The sequence below is a fragment of the Peromyscus leucopus genome, chromosome 7 (assembly GCF_004664715.2).
Source record: "Peromyscus leucopus breed LL Stock chromosome 7, UCI_PerLeu_2.1, whole genome shotgun sequence".
NCBI classification, from domain to species: Eukaryota; Metazoa; Chordata; class Mammalia; order Rodentia; family Cricetidae; genus Peromyscus; species Peromyscus leucopus.
Genome location: NC_051069.1, coordinates 62262112 through 62289195, shown reverse-complemented (window position 1 = coordinate 62289195; position 27084 = coordinate 62262112). Strand labels below are relative to the sequence as shown.

The 27084-nt window shown below is 38.4% G+C and overlaps 1 protein-coding gene across 3 annotated transcripts; it reads left to right on the top strand.

Annotated features, from left to right (window-relative positions):
* Window positions 1-2677: 2677 nt before the first annotated feature.
* Window positions 2678-26535, top strand: Dcun1d5 (defective in cullin neddylation 1 domain containing 5). Of its 3 annotated transcripts, XR_005092000.1 has the most exons (9): window positions 2678-3031; window positions 4833-4924; window positions 10021-10091; window positions 10470-10561; window positions 22747-22855; window positions 22934-23038; window positions 24737-24839; window positions 25553-25836; window positions 26238-26326. XR_005092000.1 is itself a non-coding variant. In XM_028890966.2 (8 exons), the coding sequence occupies exons 1-8, from the start codon at window positions 2946-2948 to the stop codon at window positions 26291-26293; spliced, it is 714 nt and encodes a 237-aa protein (XP_028746799.1). In that variant the 5' UTR covers window positions 2686-2945; the 3' UTR covers window positions 26294-26535. The 3 variants fall into 3 exon arrangements, 2 of the variants coding, with proteins under 2 accessions (XP_028746800.1, XP_028746799.1); XM_028890966.2 differs by lacking the exon at window positions 25553-25836 and having other exon boundaries at window positions 2686-3031; window positions 26238-26535; XM_028890967.2 differs by lacking the exons at window positions 24737-24839; window positions 25553-25836 and having other exon boundaries at window positions 2680-3031; window positions 26238-26535.
* Window positions 26536-27084: the final 549 nt, after the last annotated feature.

Here is a 27084-nt window from a genome sequence, read left to right as displayed (position 1 = left end):
TGTCCTAACAGATACTGTGTATTTTTGAGGTTTTTTTTTTTTAACATCCTGTTTGTACAATACAAAAGATAAAGGATAGAGTTATGTGACTTTCCTAAAGTTGCTGAGTGTCTTTGGATCTAAACCAGAACACATTTCTGCTTTACTACTACTTCCTTTCCCTTCCTCCTTGTTACTTACAGTAAATGAAAATTAGACCACTTACCAAAGAACTGCAGCGCCCTCATACCTTCTTACTACACTTTTTGGTGAAAATGATAAACAATCACATGTACTTGTAAGCAGTAGAAAAATATTAAATCACATAACTAGACGTTTCTGTATTGTTCATGAGCAGATATATGAGTAACTGGGACAAGAGCTGACTTTGACAATGGAGGTATAGTGGTGGCAGTAGGTACTGACCAGAGAAGGCAACGAAGTAGATGGGTATGAATGCTACAGATATTTCTCCTTCCGACTGTCCGCTCCATGAGTGCAGAAATTTTGTTTGCTTATGTGTGTGCTACTGAACATGACTTTTATCTACCGTTTATATTCTCAAATCTGGCTTAAAATGTCATCAATGAATACCATACATAAAATCCAACATCTTCATCTCTTTTTTTCAGAGAATCCCATGGACACAAGCGGGGCCCCTATGGAGTCACTGCACTCAGTTCAATGCCTAGAATGTCCAAGTGTGTTGGGGTCTTACTCATCCCATATACTTCAAGGATGTATGGACTAATTAATCACCTGCTCTGCATTCTGACCCAATACACAATGATGGACAACAGACACAAAACAATTTTTATTAATCTTATTTAGAAAAGAATGGGAGGTGTTGATCATGGTCTATAGCGATGCTGGCATATTGCTAAACAGGCTTGTGGAGTTCTTTATCCTCTGACTACACCTTCTAAAAGGATATTCTTTGAACTTTGTCTTCTTAGTTATCTCTTTAAGCTTTAATCCCTTTCTTCTGTTTTCTGAGGAAAGACCTATTCATCCTTTAAAGAAAATATATTGAAGAAATAAACTTGGCTCTAATAGCTTTTTATTTTATTTGCCATTGCTTGTTGTATTTGGTTGTTCTGTGATTTTCATATAAACATCCTGAGAAATAATAAACCAGTAGGACATTTACAAATATATACTTCAATAAATTTTAACAAGTACATACACCATCACCTCAATCAAAACATAAAATATGTCTATTAACCAAAAAGTTGTCTTACATGCTTTTCTTTTACAGAATCTGGGTCATTCAACTTGTAGATTCTATGATAGCTAGACTTTGTTTTCAGCACTAGGGACTGAAACTTGGGCGTCACTCCTGCAAAGAAGTGGCCTTGTCCTAGAGTTCTTTCCCCAACATTTTTACTTTTTATTTTGAGAGAGACTCACTAAGCTGCTCAGATTGACCTTGAACTGGCAATCCTCATACTCAGTCTCTCAAGTAGCTGAGACCGCAAGTCTCTGGCACTTACCTAGCTTGACTCTTCAGATCTTATGTATATAAAATATCCTTTTTGAGCCAGAGGGATGGCTCAGATAATAAAGGTAATTGTGGCCAAGGCTGACAACCTAAGTTGGACCCTCAAGAGCCACACCATGGAGGGAGAGAACCAACTCTCTCAAGTTGTCCTCGGACCTCTACACCCCAGCTTTGGCACACAAGTGTTCCCCCAATACACAATAAATACTTACTTTTTGCTGGGCAGTGGTGGCACATGCCTTTAATCCCAGCACTCAGGAAGCAGAGCCAGGTGGATCTCTGCGAGTTCAAGGCCAGCCTGGTCTACAAAGCAAGATTCAGGACAGGCACCAACACTATACAGAGAAACCCTGTCTTGGGGGAAAAAAAAACAATAAATACTCACGAAGAAAACCTTATCTTTCAGTCCTCTACTTTAAGTAGCTCTGTTTATAGAGCTTAGCTTTTGTAATTTTCATGTAGAAACAATGCTTCGAAAGATTATAGGTTTGAACATTATTTTCATTGTTACAAAATTTAACTATATGCACCAAACATTGAAATGTCCTGGCTCACAAAACTGAATTCCAGTGCATATTATGCATTTGGGACTCATTACAAGCCCCGTTTTTCTGTGTCTCTCCTTGATTCTGACCAGATTGGGGTGCCACGACGGTGTCACAGAACCATGGGAATAGAATTTAAAGAAACCTAGTCTTCTGCAGCAGTCAGCTTACAAACATGAACTTATTTCACCAAGCATCTTCTAGGAGTTAATCTTTGCATACCATAACCCTTCTTATAAACAGTATTTCCATTTAGAAGTTACGTGATTACAGTTATCTTGGGAGCAGCCCATTACAACCGTTCCCTGAAGCCCTCCTTAGTAAGTCAGTCAGTTTTCCAAGTCTCTTGTGCAAGAGGCGAATTTCCCAGCAGTAAAACACGTTGGCGTTGTTTCGCCTCTGCGGGACGGAAAGCTTGAGACGGGCGTGAGGCGCTCATCTCGGGCCCACCGTGAACATCCGAGTGGCTGGAGACGCTGCCCGTCAGGCGTGGGCACACTCGCGCGTGGTTCTTCACCGGGTTACCTCGCTCGCTCGGCAGCTGCGGAGACGCCAGCCCCGGAACCCCGGAGCTGCCCGCCGAGCCTTCGGGAGCGCGCCCCCGCCCCGCGAGCCTGCTCGCGCGTCACTTCCGGCCCAGCCATCCGCTTCCGGGTCGGGCTGAGCCGCCTGCTCCTGGAGGCTGCTGGAGGTGCCGCGCTGTCGGCGTCCCCTGCCCCGCAGAGCCCGAGCAGCGGTGCGGCCGGGCGGAGCGCTGCCTGCCCCGGGCCGCCCCCCAGGAGGAGACCTAGGGCCCGCCGCCGCCGCGGGGTCGCGCCTCGGGCCTGCGCTGCGGTCCCTGGCAGGCGGGAGCCGGCGCTGCGGCGGAGCGCGACCCTCCTCCCCGGCCGCCCTGTCCACCTCGCCGGGGAAGGCGGAAGATGCCAGTGAAGAAGAAAAGAAAAGCCCCCGGAGTGGCAGCGGCGGTCGCAGAAGACTCGGGCCTCAAAAAGTGTAAAATCTCCAGGTACCGCCTGCCCCCACCCCGCAGGATCGCCTTCCTCCGGTGCGGGACGGGCCGCCGCGGCGGGCTGCGGGCTGTGGCGGGGCGGCCGAGCCCGGCCCTCGGCGGGGCGGTCGGTGAGGAGCCCCGCGTCTCCGCTCCGCGCGGGACCGGACCTCGTGTTGGCCTGTGCGTGTGCTCTGGCGTACTTGGACGAGCTCTGAGGTTCGCCCCACATTGTTGTCTGCGTGCCCAGAGGGTAGGAAACAGACAACCGCACGTAAACCGTGCTCTTTACCCCTGCCTTCTACCTCCCAAACGAGCAGGGCCGAGATTCCCGGCGTCCCTGGGGCTCCCGAGATCAAGAATTGGCTTGGCCCACACATTGTTAAATGTCAGTGTGAAGAAAGAAGGAGCAGAGCGTGAAGGATTTTGACAGCTGCCTTGGGAATGACAGAAAGGAAACCTATGCTATAATTGGTCTCCTGAGTTAGCATTTGAAGTGGCCTAACCTGGACCACCTCAGCAGGAGGCCTCCTAAGTCGCGAGCGCCTCAGCTGCTGGAGGCAGCATGCCCCCACTCCACCTGTACCAGTTCCCTGCGCGGGGTGGGGAAGGCTCTGCGTGCTTTTTATTTTCTAGCCTCCAGACGCTGTTGGCTCTTCAGTCAGTTTTAGTCATTTGTAAACTATTGTGTTCTGTGTTCTCTTAGAAAGAAAGAAAACAAAGCAGAACTGTAGCTGGAGCCCTCTGCTCCCTTTGCCATGTCATTCAGTCCGCACAGAAGCGTTATTGCTGCGGAAAGTCACTGCATTTTAGCTTTAAGAAGCGGGCTTCCTCCCTCCCATATTCTTTGGGTTGTCCTTGTGTTAATTTTGACACTTACAGTGACAACTTAAAATGCTACCGTTAAAACAAGAGAGCCAGCACTACTGGATAAATCTCTTTAAGAAGAGAAGCTGTGAGAAATACACTGCTTAAAATACAAGGGAAAGGGACTTGTTTAATCCTCATCTTTTTGTAGTCGGTTTTTTTCCCCCTCTTGGTGTGTTTTAGCAAAAGAGCTTAAGTAATACTTCTTGGATGATTAGTGTGATACAATTTCCTTTATGCTCTTTGATAGCTATCTTTCTGCCTGACCTTTATGAGCTGTTTCTGAGAATCCTATCTAAGATATCTAAGCTAGTTAAAACAGCTGAAGGGCAGTATCATTAGACTTTCAGGTGATTCAACCTAAATTATAACGTAGGGATTTCCATACAACTCAGTAGCAGAATCGCAATAAGGCTTTTCGGCATTCAATAAAGTATATGGCTTAGTGGTAGAGAGCAAGCCCAGTGGCGTGAGTAAAGCCCTTAGTTCAGAGAGAAAAAGAGATTTATACTTTCTTTTCTAGTCTTGGGTTGAAGGCTGCACTTCTTTATAACCTTGAAATCTGGGGAAATAATTTTAGTTACTGTTCTTGGAATTTGGTGAGTTTTCATTGGTCAGAATTTTTTTTTTTTCCGGTTTTTTGAGACAGGGTTTCTCTGTGTAGCTTTGGAGCCTTTCCTGGAACTCCCTCTGTAGCCTAAACTGACCTTGAGCCCACAGAGATCTGCCTGCCTCTGCCTCCCAAGTGCTGGGATTAAAGGCGTGCACCACCACCACCCTGCTCTGGTCAAAAATTCTTATGCATAGAGTACAGGTCCATATTGTTAATGCCTAACTCCTCCCATAATGCTAAGTTAAAAATGGCTTTGTTTCATTTGCATGGAAGCAATTGTTGAGTTTTTCAATAAGACTTGAGTCTTACTAAGTCCTAGACATTTGTGTGTTTTCTAAGCTATTGCAGATCCCAGCCTCCTGCCAGACTGATCAGTGGAGAGGAAGATTTTTCAAGAAAGAAGTGCCTGGCTTGGTTTTATGAGTATGCAGGTAATGAAATTCATGGATTAAGATACCAATCATATACATTTAAAAGCTGTGTTTTTTTCTTTAAACATTATTTATTGCTGGACTTTAGGTTTTAGTACTGTGTACTGGGATTATGAGTTGGCTAAGAATTTAGTGCCATTTCAAGACTAGTATTTCTTTAATTCTTATTCTGTAGAAGAGAAGAAACTCATTTACTGTTTGTGTATAAATAGAAATAGTCACATTAAATGCATTGATAAGTACTCTGGGAAAGAAGTAAGTAAAACATTTATTTCTTTGTTTTGATTTTTGAGACAAAGTTTCTCTATAGTCCTGACTGTCTAGAACTCACTCAAGTAGACCAAACTGCTTTCGAGCTCAGATTCACCTGCTCTGCTGGGATTAAAGGCATGTACCACCACGCCCAGCTTCATAAAGCATTTTCTATTCAGTATTCTAGAAAACAGTATACAAAACATTTTTCTGTTCACCATTCTCTGTGTTTTCAGAATTAGAAACATTTTCTGAAGCTTTTGGGGTAGTGTGGCAAACAATTTAAACTTCAGAGACAATGTACAACACATTTACCCTTTAATAATTTTTACAACAAATACAGCAATAAGAAAACAATGATAATATTATAGTATGTTAAGTAGTAGATTGTGAAGACACATGATTTTTGACAAGATACAAAACTCAACCTTGAAAATATCAGGGAACCTTCTTGGAGGGGCAGACTAACCTGAGCTGAGTCCAACAAGTGGTTGATGAGTGAGGCAAACCCATGAACAAGAATTCTTGGTGACATGTGCATTTAATCTCAGCACTCAGAGGCAGGTGGAGCTCTGTGAGTTGGAGGCCATCCTGGTCTACAAAGAGAGTTCCAGGACAGCCAAGGCTGTTACACAGAAAAACCCTGTTTCAAAAAGAAACAAAAAACTTGTTTCCCACTTATAATTTCACGAGCACATAGGACAGGTTTTCCCTGATATTAAAACTATTTTTTCTCTTTCCTACTTTTATTTTTTCATCTTTTATCATTATCATTCTCAAAAGTATTTTCTTAAAGTAAAAATACTTAGTAGTTATTGCCTTATTTTGTACTAACTATGTTAAGGTCTAAAGTGTAGCGTTTCACCTTATAAAGTTAACTTTATGGAAAGCTAGACTAGTTTGAAAAGGGGGCAGCAACTTTGCTATTGGGATCAGCAGAGTGATCCCAATTGTATGATTTAAAATTGTTTAGTAGCAGAATAGAATCTTTCTAGATCAGGGGAAATAAATGCTATTACTGGTATCCCAAGACAACCACTAACCCAAATTAAATGTAGAGAATTCATTTTTTTTACTGACCTCTATTTAAAATGTTGACCCATTATTTAAAGTGCCAGTTTTACATATACATTATATAGAATCAGAAGGTTCTCATCGACTTTATTCACTTACAAAGGTTACTAGACACCATAAGGATTATATAGTGTGTATGTATCCTTTTTTTTTTTTAAAGCTCTTATTCAAACTTCCCTGGGTATTCTAAGATTTGAATTAAATATTTATTTCCTACTCTGACATTTTTAACAGCCAACATAATAATTGCTATCATTGTTCCAGGGATTGTGATAAGTATATCATTTTCCTTATACCTATCTGTCAAGTAAGAAATGTTATCCTTGTTTTATGAATGAAAACTGAGGCTTAGATTAACTTACCAGTGATGATACAGTCCAAGAGCCAGGATTCAAACCATAGTTGACTGATCCTCAAGTCAAAGTTATGCAAATAGCAACTCATTTTTACTTCTACTGAAAAAAAGTTAATAAAATACACTTGAGGTTATCGTCTGTCATTTAGTGAGTCATTTGATGAATATTTATTAAATATTTTCTGTGAGTCCAACTCTGTGATAAAGCTTGGGATATAATAATGAAAAAATGAGGATGTGATCCCTGCCTTCAAATGTGACTTCTTGTGAGGAAGACCTATGGTAAAGAGTATGTGTATAGGCGAGGAAATTACAGCTTGTGAAGGCTCATACAAGTAATATGTGGAAGTACTAGGATTTCAGACAGCTCTGCAGAAACTATTTTGTTGGAAGCTTCCTTGATAAGAGCATCAGTCGTTTGCTGGTGAACAGTACATGTTCTTTCTTATCAAATGGGGATATCCTTTGGGGTGGAGACAAGCCAGGCCCACTCAGAGTGGATGATAGCTACAAAGCCTTAGCACAGTACCTGATACATGTCAGAACTCATTATGTTAGGTAGTATTACTATTAACAGACTTAGAGCATTTTCAAATGTATGCATGTGTGTTAACTGATCTCTTGTTTAGTTCATTGTGAAGGTACTGTCACTAAGCACATTATTTGTTTTGGTTTTTGTTTGAGTATTTATTGTAGCATTTTATTAAGCCTTGAACATATAGCTGGGAACATTTATATTTTATATAAAATGGGGTGATGTTTCCATGTACCCTACTCTTGGAGACTTGTGATCATGTGTAGGTTACTTACTATTCTCTGTAAGTGCTATATAAAATGTGAGTAGTGGTTAGAGGAGCAAAGCCCTCGTGTGTGCAGTACAGAGGGATTGTTTATCTTCCAGATGCTCAGATGCTTTTTTTCTTCTCTTTCTTTAGACAGGGCTCACTATGTAGCCCTGGCTGGCCTGGAACTTGCTATGTAGAGCACATTGACTTGTTGGTTTTATTGGGACGGAGTTTCTCTGTCTGTCCCTGGCTGGAACCCACTCTGTACACCAGGCTGGCTTCAAACCCACAGACATCTGCCTCTTGAGTGTTGGAAATAAAGGCATATGCCACCATGCCTGACTATCTCGAGATATTTTTAGTGAGCAATTTGTTGAATTCATGTATGTATAACTTGGTATATAGAAAGCCATTGTATACTAGCCCTCTATGGGGAAAAGATAGAGAGAATTTTTAATTTGTCACAAAGAATAGATAAGATAGAATTACATACTTTAAATGCAATATAAGGTGAGCTAATTATTTCCATGACTGTTTATTGAGTGGAAATCAAAGAGCTTGAAAGAATTAATTGAATTCACTTACACATCTCTTACCCAGTTGTAGTTTTATGAGAAGGCTATAGTTTAAAAGTATTATTGACATTCAGTCAGGGAGTGAACTTTGGTGTAGGCTTGTTTTACACTTGGTCTATTGTAGCTAGAGTTTTCCTGCCTTGCCCACAGTCAGGACAAATCTCTGTCACCCACCAGTCCCACAAGCTGCTCAAACCCAACCAAGTAAACACAGAGACTTATATTGCTTACAAACTGCATGGCCATGGCAGGCTTCTTGCTAACTGTTCTTATAGCTTAAATTAATCCATTTCTATAAATCTATACCTTGCCATGAGGCTCGTGGCTTACTGGTGTCTTCATATGCTGCTTGTCATGGCAGCAGCTGGCAGTGTCTCCTCCCACCTTCCTGTTCTCTCAGTTCTCCTCTCTGTTAGTCCCGCCTATACTTCCTGCCTGGCCACTGGCCAATCAGTGTTTTATTTATTGACCAATCAGAGCATTTGACATACAGACCATCCCACAGCAGTCTATTATTCCCATTGCTTTGGGAAAGTCACTTAACACTACAGACCTTGTCTACCTAAGATCATATGTATGTTTTATATAGTACCTACTTTGATTTCTACTTGTTTGCTAATATCACCTTATTCATCACATAGTAGAGAGCTGTATTTTTTTATTAAGAAAAATTATAAGACATTGGCTTTGTGTTGTATCTGTAAACTAATTATAGCACTGTGGAATGTACCTGCTAAAATTAGTTTAGTCTGTGACTCAAGTCTGTAGGGTTTTGTTTTGTTTTGATCCAGGTTTTGTTTGTGTAGCCCAGGCTAGCATTGAACACTTAATCTTTCTGCCTCTACTTCCCAAGTGCTGGGATTATAAACTTGTATCACCTTGATTAGCTAAAAATGAAGTGTTTTCTAATTGCTGAAGAAAGGAAAGTTAAAATATACAAGGAGGACACAGTCTCAAGAAGAAAACTGCATGATCTCTTTCATTTTCAGAATCTAAATAATATGTATATTTGTGTACATGTAGAGACAGTGCAATATGTAGAAAAGAACAAGAAAGGCTGAATTATTAGGGGTTGAGGAAGAATGAGATGAAGGAAATAGATATGATTTATTCATAGAGGATATAAACAAAACTAATTGTTTTTCTAGTTCTAACTCTTGTCCTGGGATTTTCATTTTTGGTAGTGGATAAGTGCATAAAAATGCATCCAATAGTGAAAGCATAAAATCCAATGTGAAGCTTTCAAGTGCTTTTCCAATCTAGAAGTTCATGTAGGTGTGTAGACATTGGCCTGATTAATTGTAGTGTCTGGTGTTTTTTATTTTCAAGGTTTTTTTATAATAAGGAAAATCAAAACTTCTTTTGGATAATGTAACATTTGTTTCAAGACATTTTTTGTAGTGATAAATTTAAGTCATATTTCAAATCATAACATTTGTTTTAGGTCATTCCTAGGTACAGAAGAATTAGCAGTTACTCTATTTTGGGAATCTGATAACAAAAAAAAGTTGAAGAACTGCATTGACTTTTAGTGATATAATTTAAAATAAGAAACAAAAAAGATAATTCAAACTCCCTATGCTCTAAAGCCTTAACACTGTCAAAAATTTTATTCAGAATAAATTCGTAGTAGATTTAATAAGTAAGTTCATGTTGGTTTGGTTTGTTCTTTTTGCAAACTACTGATTTATACTCGAATATTTCTTTACTACTCCTTTAAAAAAATGTCCTTAACTCACTGGGTGTGATAGCTCACACCTTTAATCCCAGCACACAAAGTTAGAAGTAGGTAAATTTCTATGAATTCCTGGCCAGCCTGAGCTACATAGTGAGACCTAAAAACGAAAAGAAAAAAATCCTTAGTTCATAGTGTAATGTATTTAAGGAATGAAAATTTAAAATATTTATACTTCTCAGAGCTATACTAAAATTTAAATTCACTTATTTGTTGAAAAAAAGTATTAGGATATTTTCATGGATGCCATTAGTGTAATAGTTTAATTCATGTTCATAATAAGGTGTAATAAAATATATAAATTATTTTTGTCTTTGTAGGTCCTGATGAAGTTGTAGGGCCAGAAGGAATGGAAAAATTTTGTGAAGACATTGGTGTTGAACCTGAAAATGTATGTTTTATTTCTAAGTAAAATTAAATATAAGTGGATTATAATGTTTTCATAAATTTCTAAAAATTGAGGCTTTAATATATGAAGGGTTTTTTTTTTAATGTTTAATATTGTAAATTCACACTAGGACTTTTTAAATCAGCCTAAATTGGTCAAGTTGTCTCTTGATACAAATGCAGTTTATAATAGAGTGAGAATCAACATCCCTAAACACTGCCTCAAGACTGGCATGTATCAGTTGTTTCATAGTTAACAATCCAGAAGCTGTAGTATCTGATAGTGGACGATTGGAAGTAATTGTTTTTAAGAATGTTCTTCATGATGAATGCAGCTATGATCCTCCCTGACTTTTCCCTGTCCTTTATGTTCTCTTTACAGATTATTATGTTAGTTTTAGCGTGGAAATTGGAGGCTGAAAGCATGGGATTTTTTACCAAGGAAGAATGGTTAAAAGGAATGACCTCATTACAGTAAGAACATTTTCTAAAATACAAATTTGGTGGCTATTTAAAGATCTCATTGATATTTTTGCTTCATCATTTTCAGGAGTAAGATTTCATTTTAAAATAATCAAATTGGTTTGATCAAAATCAGTTTTAGGACTGGCAAAATTATATTGTGGTTTTGACAAATGAATAATTTTCATATGCTTTAAAGAAAAAACACAGGCTAATTGAAACATGTTGAGTCATTGGACAGGTAAATTAGAAATGATCAGAGTTAGTTGTTCACAGGTTTATTTGAGTAACAAAAGTTTTTTCGCACTCTATGCAAAACTCCACTCTGAGAATTTCATCATTAGATAGTTCTTAATCCTAGGACTTCCTCACTCCCCTTTGTAAGAAGTTTAGAAAGTTACTGGTGTTTTCATGAGCTGTTTCCTCCTAATAACTCTCAAAAGGACCAAAGTAGAAATATTCTCTGGCTCCTGTGTAGTCTCTAGTTGTCTGTCGTTATGTATGTTCAGATGGAGATGACACCTGGAATATTTTCATAAATTTCAGAATTACTACATTATTCAGATAATTCACTCTGCCTTTCCAGAGTAAAGTTTTAATTTCAATTCAATTAAGAATTGTATGGTTGCCGGGCAGTGGTGGCGCATGCCTTTAATCCCAGCACTCGGGAGGCAGAGGCAGGCGGATCTCTGTGAGTTCGAGGCCAGCCTGGGCTACCAAGTGAGTTCCAGGAAAGGCGCAAAGCTACACAGAGAAACCCTGTCTCGAAAAAAAAAAAAAAAAAAAAAAAAAAGAATTGTATGGTAATTGTCTATTAAGTCATGTTCAAAATGTTCCATCAGAATGTTAACATTCTAAAATATTTTCATATTTTAGAGCGTTACTTTATTGTTCTTTTGTTTTCCATCGCTTGGGATTGAACTCAGGACTTTGCACATGCTAACCCAGTGCTGTACCACAGAGCCACATCCCTAACTCCAGTGAAATTTTTAAAGGCAGACACTGTACCTTATTAGCCCTAGAGTTTTCTGTGTTGACTATGGTTTTAGCAGTGCATGTAAACTGTTCTTAACTCTTATTTATCTATCCCTCAGTACTTAAGAGAAGATGCCTTATTTGCTTACAAGGCACTGACATTTATATATTTGAATTTTCAATATCTATTGTTTGCTTCTCTTTTCAAACTATTTTTTTAAATGTCTTTGTGTGCCTTTTAAACATAATGTTCGTGTGTGTGTGTGTGTGTGTGTGTGTGTGTGTGTGTATACACGTGTACACAGGAATATGTCCTATCACTGTGTAACTGTGATAAAGAGATTTGTTGGAAAAAGGTATGTGTGTGGGGGGTGTGTGAACATTCAGTATACAGTAGTAAGTACATGCATACATACATACAGACAGACAGACATAGATATACACACATACACATATTCATTCCTTGAGTTAAAAACCTTTTCTCAGATGAACTCAATCATAATTTCTAGAATAGAACTTTAAACAAGTTTTCCCTTTTAATTTATAAGTAAAGAGTATGAGATGCAAAACAGTTAAGAAAATTTGGCAAAGTTACCATAGTTTCTTGTGGCAGAATTGGGATCTAGAATTTAAGTTTCTTGATATTTTTCCCCCTTTCATGTATGGATTGTTTTTTAATAAAATAGAAACCATTATTTAATTTTATAGTATTTTTCAGGAAAGAGTGAATTCTTTCATGCCATACATAACTCTAAGATTCTTTAGACTATTTCTAACTGTTTAATTAGTTTTTAATAAAACGATTACATAGAAATAGAATTGTACAAAAAATATAAACTCATTTTTGTGAAGCTTCATCTGGCTTATTAACATTACCAGGTCTAATGTGGCTTATTAATGATAAAAATAATTTTGATATTAAGTACAAGCATAGGATTTGATTAACCCATGAGCATGGTTTGTTTTTGTTGTCATTCTCCTACAGAAAGCTCACAGACTATGCAAACAACCCCAGAAGTGTGTCTCAGGTATCATCCTCTTGACCCTCTGATAGAATAACATAGTCTTAAATTTCCCTGGAGAAAGGCCGTTTCGCTTCTCAGTGATTCTGACTGCCATGCAAAGTACATGGTTTCTTCTCCAACTAGCCAGGTTTATTGCTTTAATCTTATGATAAACTTATATTGAGGAGATAGTTTGTTATTTGAAATTTAAGATATGAGATGCAAACTAATGTACCTTAGTATAGAAATGGATAGTTATTAATTATTTGGTTTAACATAATACAAAACATTTTAGTCTCTTTTCCTGTGAGATGATGATGTCTTAGAATTTAGACCTAATTCTTAGACCTAAGAATTTCACGGTCTTCAAATCAAGATAATTGTCAATTGAATTATTTTAACTTACTTTTTTAATTCATAGAAATCTTGAGTAGAATGCCACTAAAGAACAATCCACTAGTTACAACATACATGCAGGTCAAGAATATTGAACTAAAATAATCACAATTATCTATTTTGTGTAATGATTCACAATTTTTGGAATCTTTTTTTTTTTTAACTTTTTTTTTTTTTTTTTTTGGTTTTTCGAGACAGGGTTTCTCTGTGTAGTTTTGCGCCTTTCCTGGAACTCACTTGGTAGCCCAGGCTGGCCTCGGACTCACAGAGATCCACCTGGCTCTGCCTCCCGAGTGCTGGGATTAAAGGCGTGCGCCACCACCGTCCGGCAAAATTTATTTATATGTGTACGGGTTTTTTGTGTGTAGATGCACAACGCATGTGTGCAGTTCCCTAGGAGGCCAGAAGAGGGCATCAGATACCCTGAGACTGGAGTTACAGTTATGAGCAACTGTGCGGATCCTGGGAATTGAACTCAGGTCCTCTGGAAGAACAGCCAGTGCTCTTAACCACTGAGCCATCTCTCCAGCTTTTTTTAAACATCTGTCTTAAGGTTGTCCTTATAGATGTCTGTAAATGGCTTTCCATTTGTGTGAAATAATTGAACGTAGGTTGGCTATTTTTATGTTTCATAGGGTTTGAAAGAGATAATCTAATTGTCAGTCATAAGGTCTGTAACATTGCCAGCTATGGGGAATAATATTGTTACATTAGTTGGTACTTTATCTAACATGAAGGAATTTAAAACCGTATTTTAGGAATGTTGGAAAATAATCAGATTTTTGAGCTCAGGTTCACACAAGAGTTTTGCGGTATTGTTTAAGTGAGTGTTCTTGGTGTTTTAAGGTCTGAGAATTGATGGAAGCTGAACCTGACCTTGTTAAGATGTGCTGTACTTTACCACACAGTTCCCATGTTGTTGTGATGTGGGTGGACTTTTATTTTTCTCAATCTAAAGATCATAGTTCTAAAGATACTTGGAAGTTTTTCTTCCAGCATGTTAAACTGGGTGGAGAACTTCTCCCACATCTGCTAGCTAAAAGTTGGGTGTTGGCATACAGGTTACATATCATGCTGGTGGAGAAAACTGATTAAATACCTGCTCATTATAATAAAGAGCAGTGGTAGGAACTAACAGTAACAGTGCCAGCAACCAGAAAGGTAACAGTGGTAATAATAGTGACTGTAAGAGTTGTAGTAGTATAGTGGAAAAATTTCCTTTCAGAAAGGGCCATGTTGCACATTTTCTGGGCTTCATCTTAAGACTTGGACTTTGAAGATTAAAGGGGAAAGGGCTTGTTTGTTTCTTCTTTTGTTTCTGTTTTTCAAAACAGGGTTTCTCAGTGTAACAGCCCAGGCTGTCCTGGAACTTGCTTTGTAGACCAGGCTTGGCCTTGAACTCATAAAAATCTGCCTGCCTCTGCCTCTCAAGTGCTGGGATTAAAGGTGTGTGCCATCTCGCCTGGCTGATTTAATCTTAAGAAAGGGAGGAATAGGGAACATTTGCTTGCTTTTTGTTTGTTTGGTTTTTGTAGGCTGAGAATGGTGTAAATGCAGTGGTGTAATGAGTGTGGTGTGTAACTCCCGCTCATTTGGAGTTGAGGCCAACTACTAATTGCTATTAACATTCCTCTCTGTTCTTCCCAGTCAGTCTGACAATTGGGAGGTAGACAGTATTTATCTAGTTGGTGCTGTAGAGAAAGTCTGTTATATGTCATCATGCCACAGCATATTCATTGGGATTCACACATTAGGAAGAAAGCCTCACTTAGATTTACATAACCGAACTTTCTTCTTATTTAAAAGACTTTCTTGAAGTATTTTTTGCCCAAATCCTTATGTTGAAATTGAAGCCCATTCTGTGCTCATTCAAACCACCATCTGAACTACTGAGTTTTTGTGGGAATTGTATGGTGTTGATAATTGCCTGAATGTAGTTACTGATTTTGCTAGTTCTGTTCATACGCTTATAATATTGGTAATAAATATAGAGCTTTTGGCTCCATCCTCACCTTAATAAAGATAAATAGGGGCTAGAGAAGTGGTTCAGCAGTTAAGACTGGCTATTCTTTCAGAGGACCTGGATTCAGTTCACACCCACAACAGTCTGTAACTCTGACCTCTTCAGACTCTTGGCATACACGTACACAGGCATACAAGGACATGAAACACCCATACACATATAAAAATAAATAAGGGGGAAAACCATTTGGTGTTTTTTATCTTCTTTCTCTGCTTAAGATCTGCATTAGACCATTATGGATACTAGGACTTGTTTGGACGTAAGTGTGTAAGTGTAGGTGGGGTGAATGAATTGACTTCTGTGTGCCTCAGAGGGAGCACAGTTCAGCTAAGAGCTGTGCTAAGGATTTCACATACACATTCCCATGAGATATTTACTATTATCTGAAATTGTTCTTGTTTGAAAGGTAGGAAACTGGCGCTGGGGAGATGGTTGTGGATAAAAGACTTGCAGCACAAACACGAGGGCCAGAGCTTGTGTTCCAGTGCTCACAAGAAGGATGGACAGTAACCGTAATGTCACCCTTGAGTAAACTGCAACTAGACTAGCCACATCAGTGAGAGACCCTGCCTCAGGAAATAAGGTGGCCAGAGAAGACGTTGGACATTGTCTTCCACCTGTACCCACACATGCACATAACCTGCACATACATGCTATGTAGACATGCAGAAGAAATAAGGAAGCCGAGTTGAAAGGTTTAATTTACCTTGTCACTGTCCTGTAAAGTTACTCCTGTGTTTTAGATTTTTACTTTTAATTGAGTGTGTGTGTGTGTGTGACACGCATGTGGGTATGTGTATATGTGGCTGTGAAAACCAGAGGGGTAGTCACCCCAAGATATTTTATAGGTATATAAAATAGGCATACAAATCAAGCATATGCTGACAATAAATAAAATAAATTTATTTTAAAACATACATATAGTTTTATCACTTATGCAAGACCCAAGGAAATTTACATATTAATGAGAGTGATATGCTTATTTTTCTTTACATAAAGAATTAAGGCCGGACGGTGGTGGCACACACCTTTAATCCCAGCACTCGGGAGGCAGAGCCAGGCGGATTTTTGTGAGTGAGTTCCAGGAAAGGCGCAAAGCTACACAGAGAAACGCTGTCTCGAGAAACCAAAAAAAAAAAAAAAAAGAATTAAGTCAGGAGCTGAAGAAATGACTCAATGGTTAGAAGCAGTTGATGCACTAGCAGAGGACCTGGGATTCAGTTCCCAGCACTTGTCTCCACCCCCACACCCCCCACCCCCATGGCTAACAACCCTCTGTAACTCCTGTTCAAAGGATCCAGTGCCCTCTTCTGGCCCCCAAAGGCACTACATGCATGTGCTGCGCAGACATACATGCAAGCAAAATAGTCATAAATCTTTTAAAAATTTTTTAGCTAAATATTTGTTGCTCAATACAGTTGCAGACCATCTTTGGTGCTTTTTAGAATCAGAACTGAGCAATATTTATAACTGTCAGTGCTGAGAGTAGAAAACAGACATACCGTGGAACAAAATGATTATTTAGGGCTATTTCAGAAAGTTTTAGAAATTACGTCCTAGTCCCAAACCAAAATTGAACTCAACAACTTAAACAGCATTTTTTAAAACCAAACATTATGTAGCAGTGTAGAATATAAAGATATTCTAATTTTATACATGCTGAAAAGTGGTAGTATGAAAATATTAAATTGTTTCTCTATAATTTAATAATCAAATTTCTAAAAGAGGAGAAAACTGTATGTATATACAATAAGAAACTGTTGTTTGTAACAGGGTATTCTGGCACCTAAGCCAAGGTATTTGAGGCAACATTTGCTGGCATTTGTGTGACTAATTCACACAATACATTGTGTGTGGGTCATGTGTTGTTCAGAACCAAGGCTACAGTAAAGCCGTGTGATTAAGTGTGGGCAAACACCACCAGAAACACCTCATTGTTTAATTTTTTTAACTAATTTTTGATGATTGTGTGCATAGAAAATTTTGACTTGCCAAATTTTTATGACTTGCCCCATACACACATTTTATTTATATGATTGTCCCATATGGAGCTGTGACCCATATAGGATGTTTTAAAGAATTGTAAGTAATGTTGGTGTGTTCCTATGGATTCTTGCCTCCCTAGTGACTGCTCAGTCATTGTGTGTTGTATGATTGTATTTTAGAGTTTCCTATGATACTCTCCAGGAAAGTAGGACTCCCTCCTATCATAGGTCCTGTGTTATGCTGTTAAATTAATTTTCAAACTTTGTTAGGGAAATGAATAATTTTTAATGTTGAGAATCTTCTTTCATTTTAATTTTTTTTTCCTTCTTGAATAGCAAGTCTTATTTAAGATTCTGCATTTTTGGGTGAGAATGTAGGTCGTATCCTAAAAAAGGTGGAAAGCATTTTGAAGTTAGAAGCCTATAAAAGATAAGGCCCTAATTCAAGTCATGACAGAGAAGGGAGTAAATGTAAGTGAATGTGGAGCACCTGGTGAACATTTTCAGCTTGTTAATGTGGAGATCTTAAGGCTCCCAAGTTTCTAAGCATCATTATAGTAATATATGATATGAGATGTGTTTCTTTTACATGTCCATGGTAGAGGTTGAATGGATTTTTAACTTCCACTGGAGCTTACTGTTTCACTTAGTAATTTTGTTCTGTTTGACATCAGCTACCGAGAGAGTAATTTCTAATGAGTAGTCAGAATAGATTTTTCTTATTTTTACATGAAGCATATATTGTAAGGAACTAGACTTGGCCAAGTTAGAGTTACAAAAATAATAATAATAATAATAATCATCATCATCTCATTTATGGTAGTATGACAGGCTAAGCGTAAAGAAGTAATTTCCATGGAAAATGTATAAGTGCTTGTTAAAATATAAAGGCTTATTTTCAAAAGGCATACTGTAATTCATCTGTAAACTACGGAAAATAATCCAAGGCCAGAAATGATGAGAGGGATCACTGTGCTAGGATTTATACATCTGGTATCTAGTTAGCCTCTATTGCTAGGACACCTATATCATATTCCTGGTCCGCTAAGATCTGACTAATAACCTATCATGCATATTAATAACATGACATGTTTTAAGACCTGAGTAGAGTGGGAATCACATTAGATTACTCCAAGATAGGGACTGATGACAAACTCATTAAATGGGCACTCGATTGCCTGGGCTTTTTTGTTGTGCATACAATTCTAGGTACTATACCATTAACACACAGTGCAAAGCCCTGTCATTTTTTCTTCATGTATTTTACAGCTTTGTTCTTTGGTACATATTGGATTGTTTAGGATTGCTATATCTTGATGGGTTGACCTTTTAACATTATACAATTATCCTCTCTGTTCTGATCATTTTCTTTGCTTTGAGGTTTTATTAGTTGATACAAATACAGTCACTATTGCTTTCTTTTGGCTGTTTTCTATTACAGGTCATTTTCAGATCTTTTATTTTGTCATTCTTAAAATTAAATTTTTTAAATTTATATATAAAATAATGGGTTTCACTGTGGTATTTTCATAATATGTTATTGTGCTTTGCTTATATTCACCCTTTACATTCCACCCCCACCACCGGTCTTTTGCTTTTTAAGCATACTTGTATTGGTTTTTGAAGTTTGTTCAAAACAGTGTATCTAGTTGTACTGTGGTTTGTTTTTTTTTTTTTTTTGTTATTTCTTTGTTTATGAACCCAGCTGTATATGCCTTCTAATTGGTCTGTTTAGAACACGTGTTATGTTATGGAAATGTGAGGACATATTTTGCAGTCCAAACATTTCCACTTTGTTCATTACACCTTACATTTCTTTTCATAGATTTCTTTCCTTTTTTTGTAGTGTTTTCTGTTATTTGTTTTAGTAAGTTAACAATAACCTTTGAAGCATGTATGACAGCTGCTTTAAAATGAGAGAGATAGGTCTAAACATTCCGTTTGAAATCTGCCTTCTTGTCTTGGTAAGAGATCTTTCTTTTGAAACTTGGACAATCTGGATATTATGCCATGGACCCTGTATCTTACTCAATAATCCTTTTGTTTTGTTTTAATTTTATAATTAACTTAATTTTACATATCAGCTACGATTCCCCCTCCTCCCACCGCCGTCTCAGCCCGGGGCCCCTCTCCCCAATCCACTCCCCACTCCCACCTCCTCCAAGGCAAGGTCTCCCCTGGGGATTCAGCTCAGCCTGATAGATTCAGTTGAGACAGGTCCAGTCCCCTCCTTCCTTCACCTAGGCTGAGCAAAGTGTCCCTGCATAGGCCCTAAGTTCCAAAAAGCCAGCTCATGCACTAAGGACAGGTCCCGGTCCTACTGCCTGGGGGCCTCCAAAATAGTTCAAGCTAATCAACTGTACCAGCACCCCAGCAGGAGAGGATCTGCTGTGTACTGACAGATATAGGAAGAAATTAAAGCTGCCATTCTACACTCAATAGGAGAATGTGTTGTGTTATTCCTGAGCAGGAGTAAGAGTTTAGGCCCAGCCCAGCATTCTGACAAATTGTCAAGAACTGGTAGGAGGGCCTTGTTACTGTTCCTCACATTGTCACTGACCCTATTGGGGTTGTCCTTGTTACTACTGAGTGATGGTGAAGACCTTAACTCATCACCAAGGAAACTTGACAGCACCCCTGAGCAGAGGAAGCTTTGCTGTACTCCCTAGAGTGAGAACCATGGACACGTTAGGACACTAGTTAAGTCTCCACTGCCATTGCCAGGAGTTGGACCACTATATTTGGTGATACTGAAATAGTGTTCACAGTTAGAGCCTTCTGTCTTCACAGGCTACTTCTTTCTTAGTCTTCTTGAACCTGGGGCATTGCTAGGCAAGTTTTGGATCACTGAGCTATACCCCCAGCTCCTTTTTTTCCCCCACAAAGAAAATTGTTTAATTTTTTTTTAACAAAGTAGAATATAATAAGATAAAACCTGATGCAGACCCATGCAAGCCCTGTTCATGCTGCTTCAGTCTCTGTGAGTTCATATGAGTTTTGCTCAGTTGTTTTAGAGGGCCTTGTCCTCCTGGTGTCCTCCATCCCTTCTGGCTCTTATCCTCTTTCTGCCTCCTCTTCTGCAGTGTTCCTTGAGCTCCGGGGTGGGATCTGATGGAGACATCCAGTTTAGAGCTGTGTGTTTCAAGGTCTCTCCCTCTGTGTCATAATGTCTGGTTTGTTCCCATATGCTGAAGGAAGAATCTTTTCTGATAATGGCTGAATAAGGCACTGATCTATGAGTATAGCAGAATGTCATTAGGAGTCATTGTTGTCTTTTTTAGACCAGTAGTATTTGGTTTTCTTTTCCTTTTCTCCTGTCTCTTTGTGTATGTGTGGTATGTATATATGTGTGGGTACATGTGAGCAGTTGCACATACATGTGTGTGCTTGTCTGTGTGAAGGCCTGTGTGTCATCTTCAGTTACTCTCCACTCTAATGCAGGATCCCTCAGTTGAAGACAGAGCTCAGTATCTGGCACTTTGGCCCTCAAGCTTACGTGACAAGCACTGTATTCACTGAATCATCATCTGTCTTCCCTAGCCCCAGTGGTTCTGTTTTTTCCTCTGCCTCCCCACAGCTGGGATTAATAGGCATGTGCCACCACATTCAACTTGCTGTTATCTGCAGTGTCAAGGATATCTGAGGCAAAAAGAAACTGGGCTTACCACCACATGTCATTCTTTCAAGGCTTTCTCTTTCAGAATTTAAGATCTTGCAACAGTAAGCCTAGACTGGCCTTGAACATAGACTCCTCCTGCCTCAGCTTCTCAGATACTGGATTTCATATGTGTGTGCCACCACACGTGCCTTCATTCAGAATTGTCTTGCATTTTATATGATCCATGTGTATTAGTTATGCTTAGCAGCAGAGAGAAAGAGAAACACACTCCTCAATGTTGCTGAAATTGGTAGTACATTTTCTGTAAGAAAGTTTCAGGACCCATTGTTCTCTCATCCCGTTTGGGTTACTGCCCCTCTTGTAGCTACTCAGGCCCAAACCCATTGAAAGACTTTGTATTCATTTTCTCCAGGTCTTCTTTTCTTATTCTCTCTTAAACCTGTTTTAGGAAGTTTATCCCTACCACTCCTGAAACACATCTTGCAAAAGTTATCACTCAGAATTATGTAATAGAAGCAATAAATTCTTAACAAAATTTGTGGTCACATAGAAGGAAATTGCAGAAAAAAGGAAATCAGCAGTCTCAAATAATATACAAAATGACTTAAATTCTGGCAGTATTGGGCAAGAAAAGAACTAAAAGTTTAAAAAAAAAATGGTACGAGTATAGGTTAAAAAAATCATACATAATTTTAATCAACATCAGATTTTTTATTACTTAAAATTTTTCTTTGACAATGTCATACATGTATATAATGCATATTCTCATCTCCCATCTTTATAATGTCCTCTTGAATCAGATTTTATGCAAGTAATAGAAAAAATTAAAATAGTAAAAATAGGTTACAAAGAAACAGAAAATTTGAATGTTAAGTAGTTACAAGTCTATCTTTTATCTAGTTTGGACAAATGCTAATTGCAGTATTTAATAAGTATTCACAAAATAGTTCTTAAATAATCCTCAATTTGTTTTCTGATGCTATAAGATTGCTATCAAAGCTAGCAAGGAGTGTTTTTTAAAATGTCTTATCAGTGTGTCAAACAGGTAACAAAGATGGCTTTTCATAGATTCTAAAGATTTACTTTAACAGTGTGATCCATATCACATAGACCCTCACATTGCTGACTTAAGATAATGAAAAATCTTGGTTAAATTTTAGAAGACCAAGTGTCTGTGTCACATCGTGAATTCTGAAATTCAGTTTGAATGGAATACTGTGGTTACAGTAGATGATATACCCTGTTTAATCAAGGGAAGTCAGGTGGTCTCACATAGATGGCAAGTTTGAGTTCATCCTTTCCAATAGAGGAAATAAGTATGCTGAAGCATACCTGTGACTTTGAGAATGGTAAATGAAAATGCCTGGAGTGCTGGAAAGTGACCAGAAAACCTGGTAGTAGAGTTTAACAGCATCAGAAAACCAGCAAGACTTGAGTATTCCATTGATTGAGGTGTTTCTGCTTACTGTCTTAATCTTTAGAAATAATAGAGGCAACTTGTTTGTAGCTCTGCATTTTCACCTTCAGTTGGGTGCTTTGATAATTGGACTCCACTTTGTTGACCAAAACTATGGGAATCTGGATTTGTGATTAGGTCACTTAATACGTTATTTCCTCTCTGGTATCCTAAACTTTTTGGTTTTTCAAGACAGGGTTTCTCTGTGTAGCTTTGCGCCTTTCCTGGAGCTCACTTGGTAGCCCAGGTTGGCCTCGAACTCACAGAGATCCACCTGGCTCTGCCTCCCGAGTGCTGGGATTAAAGGCGTGCGCCACCACCGCCCGGCTGGTATCCTAAACTTTTAAGACTAAGCGTGACTGATCTTTTTTTACCAAGCCAATGTCTAAAAACTTTCTAAAGAAATGTGGCAACGACCTGATTATCGTTTGTTCAGCCCTTGGAGAAGAGTCAGTACTCGGATGGAAAATGGGGTCTGGAGCCCACTAGGCAGGCATTCTGCCCCTCACACCAAGACATATTTGTGATTTGCTTGGAAGTTTTGATTGAGATGTTTTCCTTGAAGGAGTTATTGCAACGTCCTCTGATTGTTAGATTCCCTCTGCTTTATTAATCTCTGCATTGGTAGTTTAAAATATGTCTGTTAGTTTAAATTGTCCAACTGAAATTGCCAGACCTAAAGAACGGTCCTGTATGCACTCAGTTTTAGAATGCTTTCCTTCTGACCTCTGTTTTTAAGGTGTGACTGCACAGAAAAGTTACAGAGCAGATTTGATTTTCTGCGTTCACAGCTAAATGACATCTCATCGTTTAAGAATATCTACAGATACGCCTTTGATTTTGCAAGGGTAGGTACAGCTTCCCCTTAATATCCTGAGTGTTTTCATTTTATGGGCATACTTACATTTTTTTCACTAATATTGTAGGATAAAGATCAGAGAAGCCTTGATATTGATACTGCTAAGTCTATGTTAGCACTGCTGCTTGGGAGAACATGGCCACTCTTTTCAGTATTTTACCAGTACCTGGAGGTATGTATGGGTAGTTTTAAGTGTTTGAAAATACATTTTTAAAGGACAAATTCTGTACTTTAAAAATTCTACATAAGTAATTAAAGAAATCTGCTAAAATATGTATACTTATTGTCAGCTTTAGACATAAGTTTGTATTGTTTATATATTCTGTGCATAAGATACTTGGGAACTGGAGTGTAACTTGGTGATAGAATACATGCTTTGTATTTGTCACGCTTTGGATTCCATCCCTTATACCACATAAAAACAATTTTAAGGAATTTTCATTCTACCTAGGAGGAGCCTCAGGAAAAAATATTTTAGCATAGGCGTTTCTTATAAACTTAATTTCTTGAGGTTTTGGTGAGAGAAAATTGATGCTAGTACATAAATCTCAAGCTTCTAAACCAATTTCTACCCTATTCCCACTCCCCATCCCCTAGTCTCCCCATCCCCTAGTCTCCCCATCCCCTAGTCTCCCCATCCCCTAGTCTTCCCATCCCCTAGTCTCCCCATCCCCTAGTCTCCCCATCCCCTAGTCTTAGGTAGAAACATAGAACTTATTTTACTAATAAAACTTTTCTTTTCTAATTGGACTCAATATTAAGAAATGAAGTGTTAATACTTTGCATCCACAGATGTGAGCATGGCTGTAACTGTCACCCATACACTGCTGACTGTGCAGCATGTGTTGATCATAGAATTAATATCCTCTTAAGAGTTGGACTGCACCTGCGAGCTCCAGCTAGCTCTAAGACGCTTGCTTTTTCCTAATTGCTTTGTCTGATTTTTTTATTTTTAAACCTTTGGGGCCATATTTCTAACCATTTCTTAAATAGACCTGCCTTTTCTATTGGAAATAACATCATGCTGTTTACTTGTCACGGTAACTTTTCCAGAGCAATTTTATTTAAAGCCTGGGTAAATGAGTTTTGTACATTGATAAATTTTTTGACCCAGTGAAGTTGTTATTTTTGATTAATGATACATATCTTCCTCCTCTTAGTTGATCAAAAATACATTCAGCTAAATACAAAAAAAATATTAATTTCTGTGGGGCTCTAAAAAGAAAGAGATCGTTCAAGCAAGCTTTATCATTTAGCAGCTGAGGCAATGGGTAATGGGGTTAGCTTACTATTGGGTTTTTATTTTTGTTGTTGGTGGTGGTGGTTGGGAGGGAGATGGTTTGTGTTTTGAAGGGACATTGACAGAGTCTTGCTAGATAGCCCAGGCCATCCTTGAACTCTGCTGCCCAAGTGGGAATCACAGGTGTGTGTCACCATACCTAGTTGTACTGCTGGAGATAGAACCCTGAGCACCTGCCCACCAAGCTCTCTGCCACAGAAGTAGCTTTCCCAAGAGCACTTAACTGAGTGTCCACATTGCAATTTAGATCCAAGCTCATATTGTTCCCACTACTGCTGTAGATGGCTTCTTCAAAATGTAGCTTATGTTATGCACACAAGTTCTGTATAGTGGAAACTACACAGACCAACTATGTGTAGGGTAGGTTCTAGCTGAGAGCTACCTGGGTGTACACATACGTAAATCTCAATGTCAGTCTTACTGCTACATGATAACTAATTACTAGAACATCAAGTAATTAAGAAAGGAAGAAATATTTTAGAAAAGGCCAAATAAATGGATAGTCACGAAAATCAAGCCCCAATAAGAATGTTGGTTCTGTAGTCCAAATTTTTATATCATTTTCCACAGCAATCAAAGTATCGTGTTATGAACAAAGATCAGTGGTACAATGTATTAGAATTCAGCAGAACAGTTCATGCCGATCTTAGTAACTACGATGAAGATGGTGCTTGTAAGTATATCATGCATTCCTATGAAAATAAAATTCCTAAAAATGTTAATTGAGTTAATGCATTCTGAGACTTTAACCGAAAGTTTGAACTAGTGTAACAATAACTAGTTATTTAATCAGGATTTGGGGGAGGCAGAGTCTAGATTTAGCAGTGTTGTAAAATCAATGCTAGTGAATAAAAACACTGATTCTTCAGTGACTAGACATTACAGCTAAATGATCATTTCTCAACCTAGAAGCTAAAATCCTACTTTGTACTTGCCTTTTCAGTGGAAGAAAAATTTCACTCATGCATTTAAAAGGACAAAGGCACAACAAATAAGCCAAGTTAATTCTGTAGAACTCTTAAACTTTAAGTCACCATCATTTGGAGTACTATAGTGTCTCAGTGTCCGTGGAATGGTGCTTTGCAGTATAACAAAAATGGCAATAAAACACTGTGACACAAAAGAAACAAGGTACCAAAGATACAGCCTGCATTCCGAGTGTAGTGTTCTTTCCCTACAGGATTGCATAGAGTTTAATTCTTGTCTGAAGAAATAATCGCTTTCTGCAGTAGGCTAACAGCCCAAGAGCTACATAAGCCTGCAGAGGTGTATATCTGTGTGTGTTGAGCCAACATTTAAAACTGAGAGGTTTGTTATAAAAATAAACTTGTAAATTTATTTGAACTATCAGAAAATCTGACACATTGCACCTGTATTCCTTTGTAGGTTTCAGAGGTTGGAACCAAGTAGTGGCTTGTGTTGAACTTGCTCTCCAGTTTGGCAGTCCACGCAGTATTCCAACATTGCCATTTACTGCTTTGCCTGCCCAGCTGTTTTTGTATGGTCTGCTAAAAGCAAGAGAGAAAAGAACACCCAGAGGTTTTATGTTTTGAGAAAAACAAGACAAGCATATCTCTTCGTGGTCATACTTTCCATACATTTTGAAATACTGAATTCCATACATCACAAATACTGAAATCTCATTTAAATTGCCCACTTGGCTTTTGTTGGTAAACATTTGGAACCTCTACATTATCAAACTTATTTTTTAGAATAGTGGTCAGATAGGTAGTAGGCATTTGCTTTATGCTGTTCTTTTTACTCTGTTTCATTTTTAGAGTAAAGTCAGTCTTATGTGGCCACTCCCCCTTAATAAGTGCTCATACTTCTTGATATAGCAGAAATATGTTTTCTGATTGTTTGTTTAAATGCCAGTGCTACGGGAAGAGGTTAGTTTTGTCTCAGTTATAGGGGAATTCATGAAACACTCCTTGAGAAGGAAATAACCCTGGGGGAAAAAACACAAACAGAAAGCAGTAGATGAAGGACAGGTCAGGTGGGCCCTTGCCACCTCAGAACCTTTTAGAGGGATGAGTTCACTGAGTTAACAAAACTTACGTCTTCTTTCTAGGGCCTGTTCTTCTTGATGAATTTGTTGAGTGGCAAAAAATCCGCCAAGCATCATAGCAAGAACTGTCGTGAAGAAGATGCAGAGGGGAGGAGGATATACAAGGGTGCATTTTCACTCACGAAGGACTTCTCATAGTACTTTTTCCTTTTTTTAAAGGACGTTTTCTTGTTCCATGTGATGGGCACTGAGCCACACGTCTTCTGAGACTGAATATTGACATTTTTGTTTCAAGTTATGTTTTTAACATTTATTTCAGAACAATAAAGATTCAGATTTGTGACAAAGGCCTTAAAGTGAAGATGTCCGTTGGGTGTCAGTGGTATTTATTTTGGTAAATTTATTTCTTTAACTTTTGAAGCTCTAAAGTCACCATGAGCTTGTAGAACTTTAAAGACTTTAAGCAATCCAAATATTTGGAAGTGTAGCCTGTCAGTGGTGTGATTTGAACTTGTGGAATACTGTTTTCTGATAGCAGCTAGTAGTGTGGGTTTCTATAAAAGCTGTTTTATGTACAAACCTTATCTAAAGAGTGTAGGGTTGGAAAGATTATGTCCAAGTTGTCTTATTTTCTAACCATTAAGTGTTTTCAATCAGCATTCTTAATGTGAATTGTAAGTTTTCTCTATTTCTGTTAAGTTACAAAGCTCTTACTTGCAAGAGCAAGATCAGACATCCTTATGGGAAGTTTCAGGACCAATATTGAAGTTGTGTTCTTTCTCATGATTATTTAGTAATTAGCATGTTTTTAGTCATGAAGATATTTGGGGTTTTGTTGAGAGAGCTTTGTCTGCCTTCAGATTACTTGAGCTTCATTGTTGTAGACTTGGTTATGATACACACTGGAGGA

Coding starts and splice junctions, on each gene's coding strand:
- Dcun1d5 (XM_028890966.2), top strand. CDS start 2,946: ATGCCAGTGAAGAAGAAAAGAAAAGCCCCCGGAGTGGCAGCGGCGGTC. Junction 22,856..22,933: donor ACGCCTTTGATTTTGCAAGG/GTAGGTACAGCT, acceptor CTAATATTGTAG/GATAAAGATCAGAGAAGCCT. Junction 23,039..24,736: donor TATTTTACCAGTACCTGGAG/GTATGTATGGGT, acceptor CATTTTCCACAG/CAATCAAAGTATCGTGTTAT.